This window comes from Diadema setosum, chromosome 1 (assembly GCF_964275005.1).
Source record: "Diadema setosum chromosome 1, eeDiaSeto1, whole genome shotgun sequence".
Classification (NCBI taxonomy): Eukaryota; Metazoa; Echinodermata; class Echinoidea; order Diadematoida; family Diadematidae; genus Diadema; species Diadema setosum.
The window spans coordinates 30316646-30339640 of record NC_092685.1 but is presented as its reverse complement, the minus strand read 5'-3'; the positions used below and the strand labels follow the sequence as shown (position 1 = coordinate 30339640).

At 36.9% G+C, this 22995-nt stretch overlaps 3 protein-coding genes across 3 annotated transcripts in view; 1 reads left to right on the top strand and 2 right to left on the bottom strand.

Annotated features, from left to right (window-relative positions):
* Positions 1 to 5193, top strand: part of LOC140231017 (NXPE family member 1-like) — a 34602-nt gene extending 29409 nt beyond the window's left edge. The window contains exon 6 of the mRNA XM_072311207.1: positions 4397 to 5193. Coding sequence (XP_072167308.1) covers positions 4397 to 5193 — 797 coding nt within the window. The remainder of the gene's footprint in view (positions 1 to 4396) is intronic.
* A 2945-nt stretch (positions 5194 to 8138) lies between these two features.
* LOC140229574 (fatty acid-binding protein-like) lies at positions 8139 to 12586 on the bottom strand. Its single transcript, XM_072309824.1, has 3 exons — positions 12399 to 12586; positions 9252 to 9347; positions 8139 to 8289 (listed from the first exon to the last, which is right to left on the bottom strand). Exons 1-3 carry the CDS (start codon positions 12584 to 12586, stop codon positions 8139 to 8141), a joined length of 435 nt encoding a protein of 144 aa, XP_072165925.1.
* Positions 12587 to 18850: 6264 nt separating this feature from the next.
* On the bottom strand, positions 18851 to 22300 carry LOC140229565 (cellular retinoic acid-binding protein 1-like). The gene is made up of 2 exons (XM_072309816.1): positions 21618 to 22300; positions 18851 to 19427 (listed from the first exon to the last, which is right to left on the bottom strand). Exons 1-2 carry the CDS (start codon positions 21905 to 21907, stop codon positions 19310 to 19312), a joined length of 408 nt encoding a protein of 135 aa, XP_072165917.1. The 5' UTR covers positions 21908 to 22300; the 3' UTR covers positions 18851 to 19309.
* Positions 22301 to 22995: the final 695 nt, after the last annotated feature.

Sequence of the window (22995 nt, the reverse complement as noted above, 5' to 3'; positions counted from 1 at the left end):
AAGAGAAAGAGAATAGACACACTGTTATACGGTACAATAAAAGTAATACCTGAGGAAAACTTATGTTTGACAGATTATTTTTCTTTAAAAAAAATAATCTATCAAAAAACAGATTATTTAAAAAAAAATAATCTGTCAAATTTCTGTATGATTGTTTAATGCTTGTAAAAAAATGACTTGATTGAGACATTAAAAACGAACCTAATTCGGTTGTATATCATAAGATTTCAATAAAAATAATCTTAATTTGTTCTTGAAAGAATTCAAAGTTTGTGCTGATAGTATGTCGTTGGGAAGTGAGTTCCAATACTTTGGCCCATCGTAGATGAAGGTGTGCTGAGCCAGCAAAGTCCTAAAAAATGGCAAACGGAATTCATTGGATCGTCTTGTTGGATAATTGTGAACGGATTGATTTTTTGAAAACATTGTTTCAAATATATTTGGAAGATTATTTTTATTATAATTATACATAAATTGTCCTAAATTAAACAAATACAAATCTTTGATTTTTTATATTTTATTTTAAAAAAATAACGGATCAGTATGAGACAAAAATGCAGTGTGACATAAATACGCAGTGACTTCTTTTGTAAGAGAAGTAATTTATCTAAGAATGTTTGATATGTATTTCCCCACACAAGAATACCATAATTCAAATAAGGCAATATGAGGGATGAATATAATGTAATCAGGGACGACAAAGGAAGAAAAAATTTAATATTGTTAATTATACCTATATTTCGTGAAATAATCTTACATAAAACTATCAATATGAAATTTCCATGAAAGCTTATTATCAACTGTTATTCCAAAAAATTTGACATGAGAAACATTTTCCAGCGGAGTGCCATCAAAGACAGTATCAACAGGTAGTGCCTTTGTGGAGTTGCTAAAAAGCATATATTTTGTTTTTTGAAGATTGAGAGATAATTTGTTAGTTTTTATCCATTGAGCGACTTTTTCTAATTCAAAATTTAATGTATTTACAAGGGTAAGAGGATTATGCGAAAAAAAATAATAAATTTGAGTTATCTGCAAAGAGAATGAAACTAAGAACATCTGATGATCTACAGAAATCATTTAAGTAAACAAGAAACAGAAGCGGACCTAATAAACTTTCCTGTGGGACCCCACATTTGACATTTAATATTTGTGAATTACAACCATTTAAAGAGACATATTGCTTCCTGTTCATGAGGTAGCTCCTGAACCACTCCAAGGCCTTCCCACGCACTCCGTAATGACGTAATTTATTAAGTAAAATATCATGATTAATGATGTCGAAGGCCTTGGAGAAGTCCAGGAACAAACCTATCAGATATGAAGATTTGTCGATAGCATGTGCCGCTTTTTCTACAAAACTCTATAATGCATGTGTGGTGCTATGTTTTTCCCAAAATCCAAACTGAGAATTTGAGAGTATATTATTGAATTTCAAAAAAAGTAATAGTTCTTTTGTAAACAAATTTTTCAAGAATTTTGGACAATGTACATAAAGAAATTGGTCTATAATCATTAACATCTAATTTGTCACCTTTTTTAAACAAAGGAATGACTTTTGCTATTTTCATACTTTCAGGGACAATACCATTAAAAAGGGATAGATTAAATATGTGAGCTAAAGGATCCGCAATTGAAGATATCACCCCCTTCAACAGAAAATTACTGATGTCATCGTGTCCAGCACTTTTTTGGAGCTAAAATCAGAAACAATGTTGATTATCTCCTGACTATATGTTGGACTAAGAAACATTGAGCTGGAATTTGAATGGACCTAGAAACTCAGAAAAATGTTTTGTTGAAGAAGGAATGTTGTTTGCAAGATTTTCCCCAATTGAAGAAAATGATTATTCAAAATATTACAAATTTGATAAGAATCTTCAAAGATTTCATCATCAAATCTAATTTTAGTAATATTAGACTTACTATTTGATATATTCATTGCTTGCTTTAAAACTTTCCATGCATTTTGCATATCATGCCTATAAAATTGTGACTGCTTAGTATAATATTTTTTTTTCTTTTCAATAGGTAATAATTTTCGTCAAAGTATTTTATAACCAGTATAACTAGTTTTGATTGCTCAGTAGGTTTCATTTTGAATTTGAGATATAAATTATTCTTTCTATTTATTGAACGCAAGAGTGATTTAGAAACCCAAGGGAGCGTGGGTACTTTTTTGTACTTGGATGGTTTTTCTCTACGTTTTGGAATATGAATGTCCAAGAGTTGAATGAAAATATGTATAAAATATTCAAAAGACAAATTTACATCATTTGTGTCAAAAATAGAAGACCAGTCTATCGTGTCTAATCTAGCACCTAGACTTGTAACATTTTCATGTGTAATTCTTCGTCTTAATAAACAACTAGATTTATTATCAATAGTATCATTTAAAAAGAAACTAGTTGAAATGGGGAAATGATCAGTAATATCTGAAAGTAATGTAAGGGAATCGGGGGAAGGCAGAATATTACAAAAAATAGACGTAAAAAATATACAAAACTATACGTGTGGGCTTAGATATCAAAGGCAAGAAAGAAGCAGATAAAAATATTTCCAAAAAATCTTGTGACATATCAATTTGTTTCAATAAATCTATATTGAAATCTCCCATTATGAAACATTTTTATGAATAAAAACTGGGTTTTTCATCAAATCCGCAAAATAATCTAGAAATGATTTAATGCTCGCGCTTGGAGGTCTATACACTGCACCTCTGATTATATTTTTACTGCCAGGAACTGTAATTTCAATAAAAAGAGATTCAATAAATTCAGTCATACTGTTGAGCTCATCACGAACTTCATAATCATACTTTTGTGAAACATATAAAGCAACGCCCCCACCCGCCCTACTTTGCCTATTGTTAACTACAAGATCGTATCCGTCGAGGGCGAAAGGAAGACTTGAATGATAGGAAAGCCAGGTTTCAGTTAAACCTATTGTCGATGGCTTTTTTTTTCCGATGGGATTATTTAAAAGTAACCGCAATTCTTCAAAATGTTTATTAATACTCCTAATATTAAAATGTATGAAAGAAAAAGTGGTATCATCATACTCCTTGACAACATTATTAAGTTGGTTGAGAGTACAATATTCCGAAGATGGACTTTGCAATTAGTTTTCTACATCAAAGTCATAATCAAATTCTTGCGACGATGAGTTAAAACTATCTGAAACATAATTATATTAAAAAAGAATCATTTTGATTAATATTTGCTTCTCTTTCTGCCAAAGAAGGTCCTACCATATCAAAAAAGTCATCATCATTAATTGAATTAAATGCAGTGTCTATTGGATTGTGTAGTATAGGGTGAGCGTGATTGCCATTGCTTGTGTCCACGAGGGCACCTGTAGAGGGCAACACAGGGGATTTTGACATCTTGAATGTCTGTGATGTACGAAACTAAAATAAAAGAAAATGCTGCATCTAGTTGGAAACTTAGTCAACGTAACATTAATCCCATACACGAGGTGCTACGTATATAACAGAACAAGGTATTAACAATTATCTAAGAGTGTCTTCAGCCTTGCTCTAATATGAAATAGTAATTAGAATACACCAATTAAGAAATCAGATTACAGAAAGGAAAATAATAAACTAGGTAAGATGTCCCTATACATTTATGAGTATTATATCAACCATTTTCAGAGAGAGATAGAAAAAAGAAACCACCTCTTCTATACCAGATACAGACTATTTTTTTTTTAAGTCAGTGATTAAAGATCGCAAAGTTGTAAATGAGATGACATAGTTACAACACTGGTTGAAAGCGAATAGGTCAATGCCCACCATCGTATGGTCACAGTGCGAACGGTCAACAACCACAAGCATGTTGTTTTTTTTTTTTCATGGAATAATGTAAGAGGACAGAGTCGTAACACGAATGCCACAAGTTTAAATAGAACTTGGTGTGAGAATTCATGTTTTCAGGATGTAGAATTGTGTCCTAGATAAAAGCTGTCCATTACTGGAGTAGTAATAGTAACCACCCTCCCCTGCTGGTATGACAGATAAAAAAATGGCCCAAGTTTTGGCAAAGTTAATCTAAAAGTAGTCCACTTTTTGTGAAAATTTTGATTGCCTAAGTGCATGTTAATCCTCATGTCCACCATCACATGGACCCATTTATAACCATAGATTTGGGTTAAGTTACTGTCATGAATTGTGCCTGAATTGGACTTATTTGGCAAACATGATATACTTTATAGTCCTCCCACCTAAAACCAGTTGTCAGGCCCATACAGGCCCATACTTAAAACCAGTTGTCAAGGCCATCTTACAAAGGAACGATAGGAGTCAAGCAGGTTGGTAAAAGAAAAGGGCTGATAACTGAGTGTTTTGTGGTGTACATCATCTTATGTTTCTGAGTTTATGATGTCTTTTTCATAGTCACCCATGAAGGAAGCAAGGTTTTGGATAGGAAACTTCTCCCACTTCCCACGTGCCAGCCTGACCTCCCCATCACATTGTCGGATGGATTTTGGTATGGAAATCACTGGCACTCACTGGTCTGCAGTTCCCAGGTGGAATTCAGCAGTCCAAGCATTCGCAGCTGCCTCAAGCACCGGAACGTGTTCTTCACTGGGGATTCCACTACGAGGCAGTGGTTCTCGGCTGTAGTCAAAGCTCTGGGTATTAGTAAGCCAGAGGACAACCAGTTCAAAAATAAGTCGTTCTATCTGGAAAGAAGGGACACGCAGAGTGACATAAACTTCAAATTCATTTTCCATCCCTTGTCACTGCATCCCCACGCAGTGTTTGTCAACCTCTCTGTCGTCAGGTTCGAAGCCGATGTTCTTCTAGGCCTTCCCCGAGATTCCTGCAACCACGTGGTGGTATTCAGCCCGTGGGCTCACTTCCCGAATTACCCCTGGAGGTCCTACTTGGAGTGGCTGGTAGGTGTGCGGGACGCTCTCCTGGTTGCGCGAAAGAGGTGTCCAGATCTGAAGTTTGTGGTGAAGACCCCACATCCAGTCAACATGCAGCAAGAGATGAAGGCGCGGGACTGGATGTTTTACCAGATGAGAGCGGCGATGTGGGATGCCTTTTCTGGTGTTGGTGCCCTCTTTGTCGATACATGGGACATGAACCTTTCCTACCCGTCAGCACCCAGCAACATGCATATGCCAGACAAAGTGATATCGGAAGAGATCAGCCTGTTCTTGTCCCATCTCTGTTCGAGATGATGAATGACTGTGCAATTGATTTTCGCAATCTTGTTTACTTGTTTATGCGTGTGTGTGTGTATGTGTGTGTGTGTGTGTGTACATGTGTGCATGTATCCGTGCATGCATGTGTGTATATGAACTACCATGGTGCAATAGTGTGACCATAAGACTGTACAATCAAACACATTTTGTCCATTCATGGCAATACTGGGTGCATATCAAAATTATGCCTTCCCTTCTCTTAAATGAAGTTGTTCAACTACAGTTTATCCAGTAATGTCTTCAGTAGTTGTGGATATGTACAATGCATGTGAGGGCAGTGACAGTAAAATAATGATATAGGAGTGATGACTGTGTAGTTCATGTAGAGCTATTGTTGGTAGTACCAGTGGTCATGCTAAGGAGGAGACAAGGAACATTTCAACTAAGATGCAGTCAGGAGAAGTTGAGAAATAAAGCTCAGAGTAGTCAACATTGCAATATTCTTCTCTCTTCATGGAGATGAAATGATGTCGACATTGTTGATATTGAAGATATTATCAATCTAAAGTGATAAAGATAATGATACTCATGAATTATTAGTGGTGCTTTTGCTATGCATAATGTGTTTTTTGTTCCCTTGCCAGTTCTTGCATATAATTGATTTAGTGTGTGTGTGTGTGTGGGTGTGTGTGTGTGTGTGTGTGTGTGTGTGTTTACATGATTACTTGAGTACAGATTATTGCTCTGTATGAAATAGAGTAGGCCCCTATAATCAAATCAAGTGGTAGGAAGTTTCATCAAAATCAGACATAGGATTAGGCTTAAGACAAAGCTGGCATGTTTTCACGCATAAAATTAGCATTAGCCGTAATATGTAGTGTAAGTGCAAGGTGGATGAAGTGATGATTTAATGGCCTCACCAGTTTCCCCACTGACCAGCGCACAGATCTCCTCAATATTTACCCTTTTTGATGTTAAATGAAAAAAGGAAAGTTGTTGTAAACATATCAATGTGTGTTGTTATGACTGAGCAGCAAAGATTTTGACGGAAGTTATGAAATTGAGAAGTTTTGCCGATGTTCACCAAACAGTCTTCAGCACCCGATACGAATATGCAAATGAGTTGATGGTATCATAGCCTCACAACTTGACATATAGTTTGAACATAAAATATTGAAATTTTCGTGGTTTTTTTTTTATATAGTCTTGTTCAAATGCAATCATGCCCAAGTCTCAAATTCTAATGTAAGTCTGTAGCTGATCATTAAATCAAAGTTCATCCTTTGTGAATACCATTGTTTTATGCCCTTACAGAAGAAGAATTGAAATTTTTGTCAGTTTTTTTTTTTTTTTTTTTTTTGTCCATGCATGATCAATGGAAAATTGTGATTATGATATCATCAGCTCACTCATTTGCACATCCATATCAACCATTTGGGGGATCGTTTTGCAGAAATTAGCTAATTTGTAAAATTTCATAATTTCTTTGTTTGTTTTTTTTAAAATCCAATTTTGATTCAAACTTCATTGCTGTGCTCGTACAGTTATTTTGATTTGCTGTGCCTTTTAGAAAGGTTGAGAGCACATGACAAGAACTCAGTGTCGCAGATAACTGAAATCGTTCAGCTTGAATGTTAAACTCCGCCTCTTAATGTCTCACTGGTAATAGGTAGGTCATGGTATTGTGGAAAAAGTTTTCATTCTTTAAATTGTTTGTGCAATAAATCATGAACGTGCACACAGTTTGTATTCGATACTTGCATAAAAATGTAACGAACCCTATTTCATTTTCGGATAAACGAGCCTTCGGAACAGCGAACCCTAATTCATTTTCGAATTAACGAACCTTCGGAATATAGAACCTTCGGAATAATGCCACAAATGTTCGGATTAACGAACCCTTTTTCATTTTCGGATTAACGAACATCTAGGTATATAGGGAATTTGTGTGTTTCGGATTAACGAACCTTCGGAATAACGAACCTTCGGAATAACGAACAGCACCCGCAATGGTGGCCACAGGCAGATAAATATGTTCATAATGGTCACTTGTGCAATGAAGTTCTTGCCCTTGGTATTATACTGTACATAATGTTCATTGTACTGTGTTGTGTGAAAGATTATTATTTTGAAATCTGTAATATATGTACCTCCATAAAGTAGATTTTGCTTATTTTTTTTTAGCAAGTTTCTTATGTGCGGGTATTATCATGCAAGAATATTTTTGTTATCTGAAGTAACTTTACTCTGAAATACAGGTGTACATGCATCAGAAAACATGTAAATGCTGTTTATTAAAACATTAAAAAGAAATCACTCGACACTTTGTAATTCATGTTCATTTTAATGCAAATTAATTCTGATTCAAAAAAATGATAGATGTTGGTATAATGTCCTATACACACACTTAAGGAAAACAAATCGTCATTTCTGTGATCAATTAGTACTGAGCTCCAAAGAGTGGTGTAACAACAGTGTTATCAAACACTACATCCCCCCCCCCCCAAGATTTGTATCACAATCTGGCCACAGAAAAGGTGCTGGTAGTAGTGTTTTGCAATCAGATCAGTGGAAAAAGAAAAAATGTTTCATAAAAAGTGTACAATGTGCTGCTCTTCATGGTTTACATGAAACCTTGCCCCTCCGACGTGATACAAATCTGGGGGGGGGGGGGGGGGGAGGGGTCCTGTAATGTCACAATCTGACCACAGAAAAGGTGCTGGTAGTATAGTGTTTTGCAATCAGATCAGTGGAAAAAGAAAAAAAAATGTTTCATAAAAAGTGTACAATGTGCTGCTCTTCATGGTTTAAATGAAACCTTGCCCCTCCGGCGTGAAACAAATAGAACGTTCATGTGATGAAATAAACTTTTTTTTTTTTTTGGCCATTCCGTCATTGTCAGCGACGTCCACATGAAGGTGCCGGAACGGGAACAAGGGAATATTTGAGAGGTTGACTGACAGACAAAAGCACATCGTAGATCACTTCTTCGTGGCCCTTTTGAAGTATCGTTTGGTCGAGACGCTTCCTTTAGTCAGCGTGAGGACCAGGAACTCGCCGTCCAGTTCTCTCCTCTCCGTAGGATCATTATCATCGCTCACCGGCAGCGTCAACAGAGCCGTTCCCTCCCATCTGGCGTTGGAAGAAAAACAAAACAAAACAAAACAAATCAATACAGCTACAACCGGAAATAAGGACAGGATGATTATAACTATGACACAGGGTTTAAGTTCAGGCATCAAATGGGATTAGAAGGAAAAATAAAGTCCATGATAATGAGTCTACATCGTTGTTCAAGGAAAATTCCATAACTATATCCAATGCAACTGACTGACAAATTGCCCTACATCGACGTAAATAAGCACCAAATTAATTGATCAGTGTTTTAGTAGTAGCTATGATAAAATATCCAAGTTGAGGAGAAATTGTGCTTAATTGGAACATTGACATTTCATTGGCCAACAGGAAAAACAGGTGTTCAGCCATTTTATTTTCTCAGCTTTAAAAGTTCCAATCAAGATTCAGTAACATTGGTAACTACAGTCACCTATCATAGCGCGTGTAGATACAGGAATAAGGAAATAATTCTATTGTTTATCGTCTTTCGAATCTTCTTTTGTATACGCTTGTGTACACATAGACATATTTGCCGCAATAAACGTATGTTGATACGAATGAATTATGTACAAAAAGGTGGCAATGACTAATGAGGTGAAATTATCATGTTATGCAACACATCTTATACTTGTATGCTGGAAATACAGCATTCGAAATGTCGCATACTGCTTCAATACTTAATTTACTCATCCGATCCTGGCTAAAACTTCTGCGGGTAATGTTGCTTCGATATTACAGTTTAGACTTTTTTCATGTTTCTCCAGCAATAACAAAACCAACAGCAACAATCAGTTAAATAACAACAGCAACAGGTATAAAAACAAATAAACACCGTTTAGTTCATGAACATAATCATACGGGTGAGCTTCTTTCCCTTGCTTAGCTGCCAACAGTATTCATAGTCCATTTTCTAACTTCAAGTGACACCATGCATGATCGCAAGAACGACCGGATGAAGTGAACAACTCGCTCCTTACTTGGCAATACGTCGAATGGTCATCTTCCGAAAAGAGTGGTAAAACTCGAACTCCTCGCCCACTGTAAAGGCCAGTTCCTGGGTCGCAACAGGCATTCTGTCGAGAGTCAGCAGCCACACCGATCAGAAAAAGATTTAAGAGGCATTAAAAAAAAAGAAATTATATCGAGACTGCGATAAACACAGCAAGGTGATTCGAATTGGTATAAGATACTGGGATCATACCAGGGAGGCGTTCCCTGGATACTCTCACGGAGCTACGTGATACTACAGGTTTTCCCGGCCAATTTCGCACTTTTGTAAGTCTATTTGATAAAAGGTTCATTCAATTTAGCGAAAATCCTCGTCACTGCACATTCTGTCATTCAAAATTGCAACTTGTTCATTCAATTTAGCATTTCGATCAATGAAATTCGCACATGTGCCTTTCGAATTCGTAAAACGGGCATTCAAATTGGCACGTGATCTCCAGTCATTCAAATTCGCCAGCACTGGCGGAAAATGGTATTTCAGTCATTCAATTTCGCGTATGGGCAGTCAAATTCCAAATATGTTCATTCAAATTGGCGTAATGTTAATTCTATTTTGAAAAGGTGAGAACCGTGGTTTATACGTATTTAAAGGTGAATTTTTGTTTCATCCACACACTGTTAAGTATATAGCAAAGGTATCTTTGACCCTAAATAATTCAAGTTTGTTGTTCTGTAACGCCCCTCTTCTTTTATACATGTTATCAGAAATATATATGCACCAGTACCATAGATCACTTCACTTTCGTATGTCCAGTCATGGCAGTACGAGTAAGATACAGGCGTATTTCTCAAGAAGAAAGGGAAACAATCATAGAAGCATTTGAGGGTAACAACCTTGACAAATTGATGGCTAGAGCCGATCCAAGAACTTTATTCTTAATGATGATTAACGCAATATAGCACCCACCAGATGAAAATAATGAAACATGCGGATGAAAGAAATAATCAAGATGTAAGAAACCTTCTCCCAATTAATGTCAAAACAAAACAAGATTAATGTATCTGTGAATGAAATAATGCTATCCAACATTTTAAACGCATACACATATTTTGAAAGTACTGTTGCAAAGGTGACATTAGAATAAAGAATAAATACGAAAAATGAAATGTTAAGATGCTTGCAAACACTACCTATGATGAATGAAAATGGAAAAAAAAGGAATAAATGCTTAACGTGTCTGCTAAATTGACTGCAGTAAATGCGAAATTGGATGCCCGAGAATGAATTCGAATGAACGAGCGCAGCGTATACGTGATCACGTGACTATATCATGCTAAATTGAATGAACGATTTGCGAATTGGTGCTTGTCTTACGAATTTGAACTGAAAAAGTACTGATTCGAATGATGTTAAATGTAATTTGAATGCTCCAAAATGAATTTGAATGAAAAGATTATAAAATTGAAATACCGAACATGCCATCTAGGCTAAATTCTGCTAAATTGAATGCACAAATTAGGAATTGGACTGAAAAAAGTGCGAAATTGGCCGGGAAAACCTATATATATCTAACCAAACATTGCATATATACAGGGGGCGTGGAATGTCTTTGGTCAACTGGTCAATGACACCCCTTTCCTTCCATCGGAAGAATCTCCGGAAGGAACCCTCGAGACATCATAAATTTTATGATGATTTCCTGTTACCATTATCATTATCAATTCGTTGTTGTTGTTGTTGTTGTTTTTGGAGAAGCCAAAAGTGTGTGCGTATGTGCGTGTGTGTGTTTGTGTGTGTGTGTGTGGGGGGGGGGGGAGACTTCTGGTGACCCTGGAGTACATAACAAAATGAGCAATACTTGCAGAGAGGGAGACTTTATGCTTATACAATAGTCATAATAATTGTGTTTGTTTAGGCACGACTGAGAGTGATCATGACGTTATAAATTATGTCGAGTAGAGCTTTCTGTGGCGGGAACGACAAACGGAAAATTGGGTCTGCGCAATACTTTCTCATTCTGCCGGCCCCATTGTGATTATGTGTCCTATTTCCTGCATGGATCCCTCCATATTTTCTCTACTTGTGTATACATATTCGCCTGACTAACAAGTTATGAAATTGTTACCTTCTCCACACTAATTGTGCCTTTTCAATGGAGAGATTTAAGCTTGTCAAAGAGCTTTGAATTTGCAATGGATATAAGCCCACTGAAAAAAAATGAAGTAAATTGGCTAACTTAATTTCTCCAGTGCAAGTACACTGTAGTGATGAACTTTTCATGGTATAATGTCCCAAATTCATGTCGCCATCAATTTCATAATCATTATTGTGTTTTGTTTTTCTCTTATGACATACAAAGATGCATACAAAGGTGCCCCCCCCCCCCCAAAAAAAAAAAATGGCATGCAAAGTTACGTATAGGCCTATAAATAGGCCTATACTAAATCAAATGTGGGTTATTAAACCGGTTTTTTTTTTCCATTGGTATATTCTTTTCAAAGTAACCTCTTCCCCCTCTTATATCGACATATCTGTTTGCATGAGCCATATCATATTGATTATGCCCGTACTTTGCTCTTAGTTCAACTTTATTCATTTTTCTTCATGACAGAAGTAAAGCCAGAAGCAATAGCTAAATCAAAACCTTTATCTTCCAATTAAATACACAGTAACAAAAGGGCACTCTATGCATACATGCACACTCAGCTATAAAATAAACAAAACTCACGAACGTCCTCCAACTAATAGGTGTAACCACAACACACAAACTATATCGATGTATGTCGTATTATGTGCATAATACATGCATAATATGTTCATGTAAGCATATTGTGTGAAGAGTTTGCTTGCACAACGAGCTAACTCCATTCTTTTTGATTTGAGATATTTGCAATTAAAGTGGTAAAAAACAAAGAAAATAATGTGAAAATATATGATATCTTTAATCATGTCTACAAGAACATTCCTTGATTGTTGTAATGTTACAAGTGATATATCACTGGGAAGGTTCTATCTTGCTCTGGACTTCCTGGTACTTCACGATGTAATAAAATTGCGCTTAACCCGTTATAAAACTCAAATATATGATAATAAAATAAGTAACAATCACGAAAGAGTGTCATTCTTACGTTTGACTACTGGTAAATAGAAATGGCAGATAAATTATGAACCTTACATGACTTTAAGCTTGAAGTTGTTGCCGTCTTGTTCAATGTCCTGATACATGGAGGCATTCTTGATCACTTTTCTCATGACAAAGTTGACCCCGACCTCCTGTAGGTATTTATCGAAATTTTCGTCATTCCGCTCCAATTTCCAGTAGCCGGTAAAGTTGGGTACCTGCGCCTCGCCTTCAGCGGCCATGACGGCACCGCCAGTGAAGATTGTACGAAAGAACTATGGGGAGTACAACCAGAAATGCCTACACAGTGAGCTGCAATCAGTACGCGAAAGGAGAGAAAGACGTTTACTCCGTGTTATGCATATTGATAATAGAGGGTGCGTTACTTGAGGTGCTTACGTCATGTCGGTCTAAATTTGTGTTAACACATTTTGAGCTCGCTTTTCCCATGATAGTGCGTATTCAATTTTGGTACGCTAGATAGTAAACATAAGAGGTTCATCAAGGGTTATTTCCAATGATTCAAACTCGACGGTCGAAAGATTTCCAGACCAGACGTTCGATTTCCTGTACCTCCCATTCACTGCAAAACTTGCAGGTTGGATTTCCATGTGTGCAGTTTTGTTGGTACGGACAAAATCATTGTAATTCGTGGAGTAACTAACAAACTGTATACACAGTTTCTGAGATTTGTTCGTGGGTGTCTGAAGGTCGCACAGCCCTTTTGTGTCCTCAAGCGTGGAAAGCATTGTCATTGGATTCGTTAAGGCAGCGCCACAAAGTAGCCTAGATTATGCTATCAGCAGTGGTGACGAATGTTGTGCATTAGATACGTATTAATTCTTATCAGATATGTTAAGACCTAGTAAGATTTTTAAGTTCCCTGATCTTTGCGGGCGGATCATGGTGCTGATGCAGCGACAAGTTTGCTATATGAAACGCGGTATACATGTTTAAGTGATTGGCGTCATTGCTGATTTCTTCTTCCCCTTCCCTCTACAAGCCCTTCTCACAATTTTTTATACTTTCATAAACTATTATTGAACTACATGTATTTCAAAATCAGTCTGGTTCCTAATGGACTATCAAAGCATAACTTGCGGACTCGCCTGTCTTCAACCACTACCTTATTATCATAATCATAATTTTATTTATTTTAAAGTTATTATATTATCATATCATAATTTCTCCGGGAGCTGATGTCTGCACGGCGCCATCTACGGTATACAGTGTCCACGATTAAAATACTACGATTCCGCGATGCTCCATTGAGATTGCCACCAGAATGCGGGACAGAACGACAATTACCTCAACGCATGTAATTTTAGTTGCCTCCTGTTTGTTCTCGATATGCGGGCAAATAATTACATATATATCTAAGGTAGATATTTCCCGTATTTCATGCGAACAAGCAGGGGGTAACGATTTTGTCTTTAAGGGAAATATCCAGGGTGCATTAAGGGCATACACACACCACCAACAACGCAAAACATAATAACAACAACAAAAGTAACACTGACACAAACAAACAGGCAAAACTATAAGAGACTACACAAGACTTGGTTTGCAACAAAGCGAGGATCACATATTGTCGAGGACAAAGCGACGCCGTCTCTCTCTCTCTTTCTCTCTTTGCATTCACTGTTTATATCTTTTTCTCTGCAGATCCTCTTCATAATGTTTTCTCGTACCTGGATGGCCTTTTTTGACCTTCTACAACAAAGTAAGCTTGTTTTGTTTCTTCCTATACCACTATTTCTATGCCGAAGGTCAGATAGACTAAAGATCCAACAGACCAATTATTACAAAAGATCCGACAGACAGAAGATTTCATAAAATTACTATAATAGAATATTTAACTTAATTTGTGACAAATACACACGAAGACACACACACACACACACACTCATCACACATACACACACACATAGTAGGCCTATGTGGGTTAAAAAAAAAGACATTTAGTGTATGTCTTCCATAACGAATATATAAGAATTATGCAAGTAAATTGTAGTTCGCCAAATTGCACTATTTCTAATTCCAATACCAATACCCCCAAGTAAATTAAGCAGATAGGCACAGCTTTAATGTCGAAGAGACGTGATATAAGGTTAGCTCTATTACTAACAGACGGACTGAAGCTATGCCTATTAATCCCAAAGTACGTGTTTGCTTGTTTTGTTTTTGCTTTGTATTTTTTTTTTCAGTACAGAGAAGGCAGTTCGGTATAATTGTACACAGGACTTCACGTTTGACGTGAAAAACCATTACGATATTGTTGATTTTCTACCACCATAGAGCACAAATCATAAATGATACTCCAGCACTGCGCTAATATATACAATGTACCAGAAAAGAAAACGATGATCATACCAGGCTTAATGGCTGGCATTCTCTTCAGTAGAAATTGAAGGTATGTGTAAAGCAAGTCTCGGTATGATGTCTGCTTTTCTCCTTTTACGGGCGCCAAAGTTTCTTGACACTCTGGTGAGCGTTTTACACATGGCTCATAATTAATCATCGTCGCATTTGCCACATAGGAGCCCGAGGCAACAGCCAACATACGAGTTATCTGTTACCAGGCACCCGGTTGTGTTCCTACAACAAAAGTTCATGGTGCCTTTGAGTTGGAAATAAATATTTCACGTGAGCAGCACAATAATTCTTGGCAATGACTGCATGTACTTTACGTTTACCTGTTTACAAGGCCAGTGAACTCCTTTTCAACCGTGATAATGTGTAGTCCTACCTATATCCTGTAAAATTAATGTTTCACTGAAATTGAAACTGTGTGAATTTGGAATAATTCCTTTCTCTTCGCATCAAAACATTTCTGGAGGATCCTCAAAGAAGTTCCAATTTAAAAAAAAAAAAGTTTTCAAAGATTGATGAAAACCGTAAAACGGGGTGACTAGGGACAAATTTAAAGTTATTATGATTGTATTTTTTTCATGCAGCCCAGAGACTCAATCTTATGTGGGGATTTTATGTCCACCTAAAATACCTTTAATTTGGTATTGTGAAAAAGAATAAATATTTGGGGGAAAATTATGTTTTTTTATAAAATGATGCTGTCCCTATTGACCCCAAATTTGGGGTCAACAGGGACAACACTATTTTTGATCCAAAAAGAGCTGTTTGGAGGCATTTTTTTTTCAATCCATCCTATGAATTGGATTAAGGGAACAACTACAGAGTTTAAAAATGATATACAAACATTTAAGAGCAATCTATTCCATTGATAAATCAATCTTTAACAAAAATTGCCACAGCCCAACAATATGAGCTGATATAAAAAAAAATGTGACCCATCAGGTCAAAGGTTAAGATTGAAAAGTAGGTCAAAACTTTACTAATCCATTGAATTGCACTCAAATATTAACCCACTTCTTCTTGTAGTGGCAAATCATGATGTACAATCTTATCCATACACTCTAAATTCAGTGTAACTTGACTCTTATGATGTCGGGGATATTTTGGGAGTTCTTACAGCAATTATAAGCTGGCACCTAAAGTATGGGTCTGACCCAAACAGACGTGTTATTGGCATTAAAACATGCAGAAGACAGAGAAAAGGGTCATGAAATACAAGTGGAAAAGTCCTAGCCTGTCTTAGGCAGTGAAAAAAATTCCCAAGAGGGTGGGTGGGGCCGGGGTTCCCAGACCCTTCCTCCCCAAGTTAGGGTTACGACAGCAAAGTTCACTCTCATCTATGTATACAAAAGTGAAGCCACATATCCAAAGATCTTATTGCTCTCTTGTCAAGAGATTTAGAATAGAAATTCACACTTTTGGAAATAGCTGGACATAACAAACATTTCAGAGCAATTTATGACATTGTAATAGTTAATCACACAGAAAATCTAAAGGGCCAATCAAACGACACCATGGTGTCCCTATTCACCCCAGTCTAACTGATTTTTTGCCCAAGAGAAGAAAAAATGTGCTGTCACAAATTCCTGTAGGAATAATTATTTCATATTTAAAGGTGTGTTGTAGGACCTAATAGGCTAGATTCATGAACATTTTCAGCGAATTTCATTAATCAATGACCACAGGAGCAGAAAAGTTTTGACCGCCCTGATTTTTTTGTGATTTTTTGAAAAATTTTATTTGGACCTCCTGTACCCTTTAAAAATTTTTTTCACATCAGGTGGACCACTTACTGGACACTGTTGGATGGTCCTTCCATCCTGTGATAAAAGTAAGAAAAAAAGTTCAAGCAAATATGAAACATGCACATTCAAAAAACTTTTCTCGGTTTTGTCCCTATTCACCTCGCCGTCCCTATTCACCCCGTTTTACGGAACATGCAACCACTTTAGACGGTAGGATATACATGATTCTTGATTTTGATATAGCCCATTCTTTCCGTTTCATCGATTACCTTCGATATTTGGGAAGATATTTTGAAATCGATTAAAAGTATTGTTATGCTAATATGATATTACTGATTTACTGATTATTTGTAGAAAGATATTGGTCATGGGGCGATTTATAAAGGTCAAGTGAAAATGCTCAAATTCCTTTTGCTCTCTGTGTCATGTTAAATGAAATTTGGTCGAGGAATATGTGAACATTAACATAATGGGGGTTGTGCAATCAAACTTCCAAATAGTAATTATGTCAGTTTATTTTTTTTTTCTTTCATTGATCATGTGACACTGTCGTCTTTGATGTTTTGTGGTTTTATTTATTAGAAGAATAATGGCGGAGGCATATCTATTGCAACATCATTTTTGTTCTGTTTGTTTCTAAAGGTGCGCAATATATATACTGTATTTGTATAATCATGTAATTTCTCTCAGTCATACGTGTATATGCCCAATAGTAATTTTGTAACCGTATGAATGATGAAAGTCTGAATTTGTTCAAAAAAAAATAACGTATACAGAATTAACTTAATATGATTTTCATTTCGTTATTTCATGATATATTCATAATTGATTACTTTGTATTCATTTACTTTTTGTTACTGCATAGACCTCAGATCTCGTGCTCGATTATTTGTTGGTTAGTTTGCACTTCATATGTTACTGTGAGATTTAAAATATTGACGTATTTATAAAGTTATATGCAATTTAGCCCCTGGGCTACGATGTTTAACATGAAAAAAAAAACACCTCTCAATAATATAATATATTATTTTTCGTTTAAAGAAAATGGTCGGGACAGTTTAACAAGGAAAATTCTACAGCTTGGTTTATAAAGTGTTATAGGATGGAAAGGCTACCAGACTACACATATTAGTCTTAACCCCCCCCCCCCCCGCAAAAACAACAACAAGAAAAAACAAACAAACAAGATTTTGTTCGGAACAAAGACGAAAAACAGCGGACACTCCAGTATACGTGATTGCCGGAATATTTCAGTTGTCTGGGATTACAATCATTAATTTGTTGTAAATTCCTACATGTATATCTGTATCTTTTTGTAACAGAGACGTATAACGTATTTTATTGCCAGCCCAATGACATACACACACATCTTTCCAAATTCTGTTTCTATTCTCCTGTTCATTGTCTTTGTCACTGTGTTTTTGTAAGTTTGTTTTGTTTTTGTTTTGTCTTGCTTTTTTTTTCGTTTTATTCCGCCATGGCAACCTACGGACCAAGTACGAGAAACTATGAATTTTGCCGCGTTTCTGACGTAACGACATGCTTCTCAATATCAACGTGCAACGTGGACTAACACATGCGACTTCGGTGAGAGTTGTATATCAGCTACGCATATTTTCAGTTTGGTGTTTGTTTTTTTTAATGCTAAGTGTCTATTTCAACAATATATATATATATATATATATATATATATATATATATATATATATATATATAATTATGATGATAATAATGATGATGATGATGATTATCATTATTATTATTATCATTATTATCATCATTATTATTATCATTAAGTCGTTGGCGTTCCATGCCAAAGACCCAGGTTCGATTCCCGGCGGGGACCAACTGTGCAACTCTCGCACTTTTACCGAAAAGGAGGAACAGTAAGAGGAATAATGATGTCAAATCTACGCACCATTTTCTCCTTCCTTTCTCATATCTCATTATGTATATATATATATATATATATATATATATATATATATATATATATATTATATAAATTACATTCCTGGGCCCTGTTTTATGAAGAGTTAAAGTTGGTTATAAAGTTGATTTCAACTGTAAGTCTGTGGCAGCCTGTGTGGTAAGGAAAGTTAAAATCGATTTTATCTTTTGATAAAACGGGGCCCGAAATGAACTCTGTGCAAACAGTATAAAGAAATGTAGATTCGAGTGTTGTCTTCTCACGACACGAAAAACTTTGTTACACCTATTCATAAATCGTTGCGCTTTGTTATTTTTATCTTAAAACTGATAATTTGCACATAATTCTTCCCAAACAAAAAAAAAGAAGAAAGAATAAGGTAGGTCAGTATTCACATTTCACATTTATGGTTTAATGACATAATAAATCAGAGTTTTACAACAAGACGTTTAATAAAAAAAAAACAACTAAATAAGAACCATAATCTACATACATTGCAATAAATCATTATAGTCTACATGGGTCACGTCCAATGTCTGACAATGCCATTACGTTCGCATGTGTAAGCAGGATCAGACTGATATGCTGGAATACTGAAACAGTGCCTCTTATACGTGTAAATCTCAACTTTAATTGCACTTAATTTCTGGGCACTCTGAATTGAGACATCTACTATGTAATTTCCAACATCTCTAAAAAAAAAAGTCTATATTACATGTTGTTTGTATACAATGACATCGTGTGCATCTCGCTCGAGCTGATCAAAAATCATAATACGTGTTTCATTTTCCTATCCATGGCGCCAACTAAAGAGCCACACAAACGAGCAGTTCCAATTCAAGGAGATGGCAGGCTTTAATGGTAGAGGGCGCTTGGGTTGATTCCTCACCAGAGCCTTTAATAGAAGGCTCTGTTCCTCACGCTTTGATGAAGTGTCGCTTAGCAACGGTGTCTCCCTTCTGCTGAGTGATAGTCATGTGATCAGCATCTACGAGCTCCCTGGTGGCCAATACTCCATCCGGGTCAGTCATGTTCCTGATGCCAAAAAACAATCATTGAGATATCATAAGAAGAATCCATACATTACGTCAGAATTCAATTCAATTACACTGTATTTCCATCCATCGAAAGGTACTAAAATAATCATTCAAGGTATACAAAGTATATCATACATAATACAAAGTATGAATACAAAGGAGAAGTCGATCGTGGCGAGAAAGAGTTTAGTCCTTTTTCAGCAGGGAAGGGCATTGATATTGAATAAATTAGATGCCTTAGTGAAATCGAAGGTTAAAGAAATAGAATCAACAATGCTGCAAACATTATGTTAATGTGTGAGACTGTGTGCTCAAATTTATAAATATTTGCCACCTATATCGTGATGGAATGCCTCTGATGTGTCACTTTTTGAAAAGAAATGGATCTGTCTCAGAGCAAATCAATGTGCTATTCTTGTAACCCATACGACTCAGTCCGGGTTGTACATCCATTCCATTATCTGGTTCGTATCCTGGTTGTCGCAAGTGAAAAAGCCATCCCGAATACATGTTCCTAGTGTATACAATCACATCTTGTTAAAGACGGTGTTTCGCATAACAATACACTCATCAGATTCAATATTGGAGGACACACACCGCATTGATTCGCAACGCATGCCTTCAGAGACTGAGTATAGCATGCTCTACCTCTGGTAGAGCAGTGGCAACACTGTAGAGACAACCCTGGATAAAGAAGATGGTATGATAATGGGCCTACTAATTATCATTAGCATTGGTTCTTATACATAATTATGCTTGCGTCGTCATTAGGCCTACCCAACCGTTAATTTCCGCTGCAGCAGCACAAGGCGTGGGTTTAGAATGATGTTTGATAGGTAATAATCTCCTAATGTACGTGAAATGCGAAGGATATGACCTTTTCATTGTGATTTCATTTGAACACAGAATGTGTGTGTGTGTATTGTGTGTGCATGTGTGTGTATACGTCAATGGGAGACGAGTGATGTGGCGACAGCATCACCTCATCCTATCTGCATACATTGTGATCGATATCACTGGCACAAGATAAAAGGTGAAAACCCCTACATTATGTATGCAATTTCTTGGTAACTGATTAAGTTGATAAAGTGATAGAGAAGCCTCAGTTGTAGTGTTTTTTTGTTATGTTTGTTTGTTTGGGGGTTTTTTTTGAGGAAATTTGAAAGAAAGAGTGAACAATTGGAGATTGCACATGGTCACTGAAATGCCCATGGGCAAGCTGTCATGAAAATGATAGCTCGAAAGTTTCACATAGTGTATAGGCAATGAGGAAAGATTGTCTTGTTAATTACGCAACCTCTGATATGCCAGAGCACCACGAGATTGAGAGTTAGCAGCAAGTGTTCCATTTAAGAGACTCGTTTTTATTTAAAAAAAAAAATCATCTTGAAATTTTGAAAAGACACCACAAGCAGTAATATGGCGGTTGTGGTCAATTTATAAAATTAAGCACGTGTTGGCCAAATAGATCCGCCGCTTACCAGCAAGTATCTAAATGGCTAATTTAGCTACTCGGCTCATTCAAGCGTTAGCTTACTGCAGCACCTTTCAATGTTCCCCTTTCGTGGAGTCCTGTAACATCGTACGGCAATATGGTACGTCATTAACACAAGTAAAACTTCCACTTTGTATCCCAGATGAGAAAATACATACGAATGTTTGAAGACCGCCCATGGACAATACTGTGCTGTTGTCGTAGGCAAACACTTGACAGTGTGTCTACACAGAGGGTCTTCACAGAAAGAAATGCACCCCAGAAAGTGGGGATGGTGGGGAGTTTTATAATGCCAAGCATGTATCAGTGGTGACTGGTGGTGGTAGAGAACTGTCAGATGCTGCATAGAAGTAGGTGGTGGTTCAACCCCTAAACAGGAGATTTTAGGTTTGAACATAATTATTATGCTTGGTAAGATGTTGTACTCCCTACACGTATACCCGGTCACCTATACACGTAGGTGTACGAAGGGGGTATTGTCTGTACATCCATTCATAATTATAACAGTGTATAGGGCCCTCCGCAGTGCTAATACACCACATGTATGCTATACCAGTTAATTAGTAGCCCGCATGTCATCGTATTTTTCAGCAAATACCTTTCATGTTTGCACCTGTTTTCTCAAAACGTTTATCACCAATCCGAAACAAAAATAGCTATTTTGTTTTCCTCGTAAATTCAAGGTTCACTTACTTGATGACGAGTTTCTGGCCCTCCCAGACCGCCCGCATGGTTTCCTCCTTGCCCGAAATAACGTTGGTAAACTGGAAGTCCTGGCCCACCGTGAACTTGAGCGTTGTGGTCTTCAACGTGGTCTTGTTGGTGACGACAAACTCGTCGCCGTTCTGGGTGATCTCCTGCTGAGGGGACATCGATGTGATGGCTTTTCGCTTTAAGACACCCAGTCCTAGTTTCTGCAGCAGGGTATCGAACCCTTCATCCTTGCTGTGTTTCCACTTCCCGCTGAAATTTACCGTCGCCATCTTTCCCTAATGATCTACAGCGAAGGTATAATTATTTTTGGAGGCGAGGGGGAGGGGCTGATGATATGACAAGTGACCGATCAATACGTGGACGTAGATCTGCAGTAAGTTGTTCCTTTTTTAACCATATACGCCTACTGTAGAGGATCGCTTTATAATACACGGTATAACAGCGGAGTATTATAGCTGGTGAGGACAGATGAAGCAGCAAGCCTGGGGAATGCGAGACGTCAAAATAGGCCTGTTTATTATAATTTTCGACTTTTAAATTATGTCGCTAGCGGTATTGTCTCTCGGCAACATGAATCGATGGTCCAAAAAGCTCGGCTATTGAGTTGACGTTCACTCGAGACGCACAATGCTTGCTCCTATAGGTGCTTTCACAATTGCCATCGAATATTATACTCAAGGACTGTAAAATACCGAAGCATTTTATATTGACAGCATGCACAGCGTAGGGCGCTCTTATGTGGAGTGTACACAATGCACGCTTCTTTGACAAAAAGCAGCCAAGCGCGTAACACATTACATGTCTATTTGTCCTTGTCAAATACCCTTTTGTGTTTACCAGGGAACTCTTACGCAAGCTACAAGCTCGTCATGGTATAAAAGTATTGGTTGTTGAGTACAGTACAGTACAGTAGGACTATATCATCGACGCACAAGCCGACTAAAAAAAAAAAAAAAACAAAAAAAAAAAACGACTGCAAAACAGTCGATGCATCCGCTTCTCATGCAGTCCTTATGTTCCATTAAAATTCACTTATTTTGACCCCTGACCAAGGGTCCACCTGTGGCCCTCTCTGCACAAAGGAAATGTTTTCCAGTCTATTTCTCTCCATTACACAATGGCATTATAACTCGACTTACCATGCGGAATTATTGGCCAAAATGACATCTGGGCCCTGTTTCATAAAGAGTTAGGATTGATCTTACGCTCTATCTTTATGAAACAGGCCCCTGTTACTATGATGTTTGCGTTTGAAAAACATTTAACTTTGACTTTCATCCCCTTATTTCAGGTAACGAATTTCATATCCATTTTTCCAAGCCTGTATCAAGACCGTTCATCAGCTCGTTTTCAATGC

Bases quoted from the DNA above. Each gene is read 5' to 3' on its own strand.
- LOC140229574 (XM_072309824.1), bottom strand. From the start codon at position 12,586: ATGGCCGCTGAAGGCGAGGCGCAGGTACCCAACTTTACCGGCTACTGG. The intron at 9,348-12,398 runs GTAAGGTTCATA...GACTCTCGACAG, and splicing joins AACTTCAAGCTTAAAGTCAT to AATGCCTGTTGCGACCCAGG. The intron at 8,290-9,251 runs GTAAGGAGCGAG...TTCCAACGCCAG, and splicing joins ACCATTCGACGTATTGCCAA to ATGGGAGGGAACGGCTCTGT.
- LOC140229565 (XM_072309816.1), bottom strand. From the start codon at position 21,907: ATGGCGACGGTAAATTTCAGCGGGAAGTGGAAACACAGCAAGGATGAA. The intron at 19,428-21,617 runs GTAAGTGAACCT...TTTTGGCATCAG, and splicing joins GGCCAGAAACTCGTCATCAA to GAACATGACTGACCCGGATG.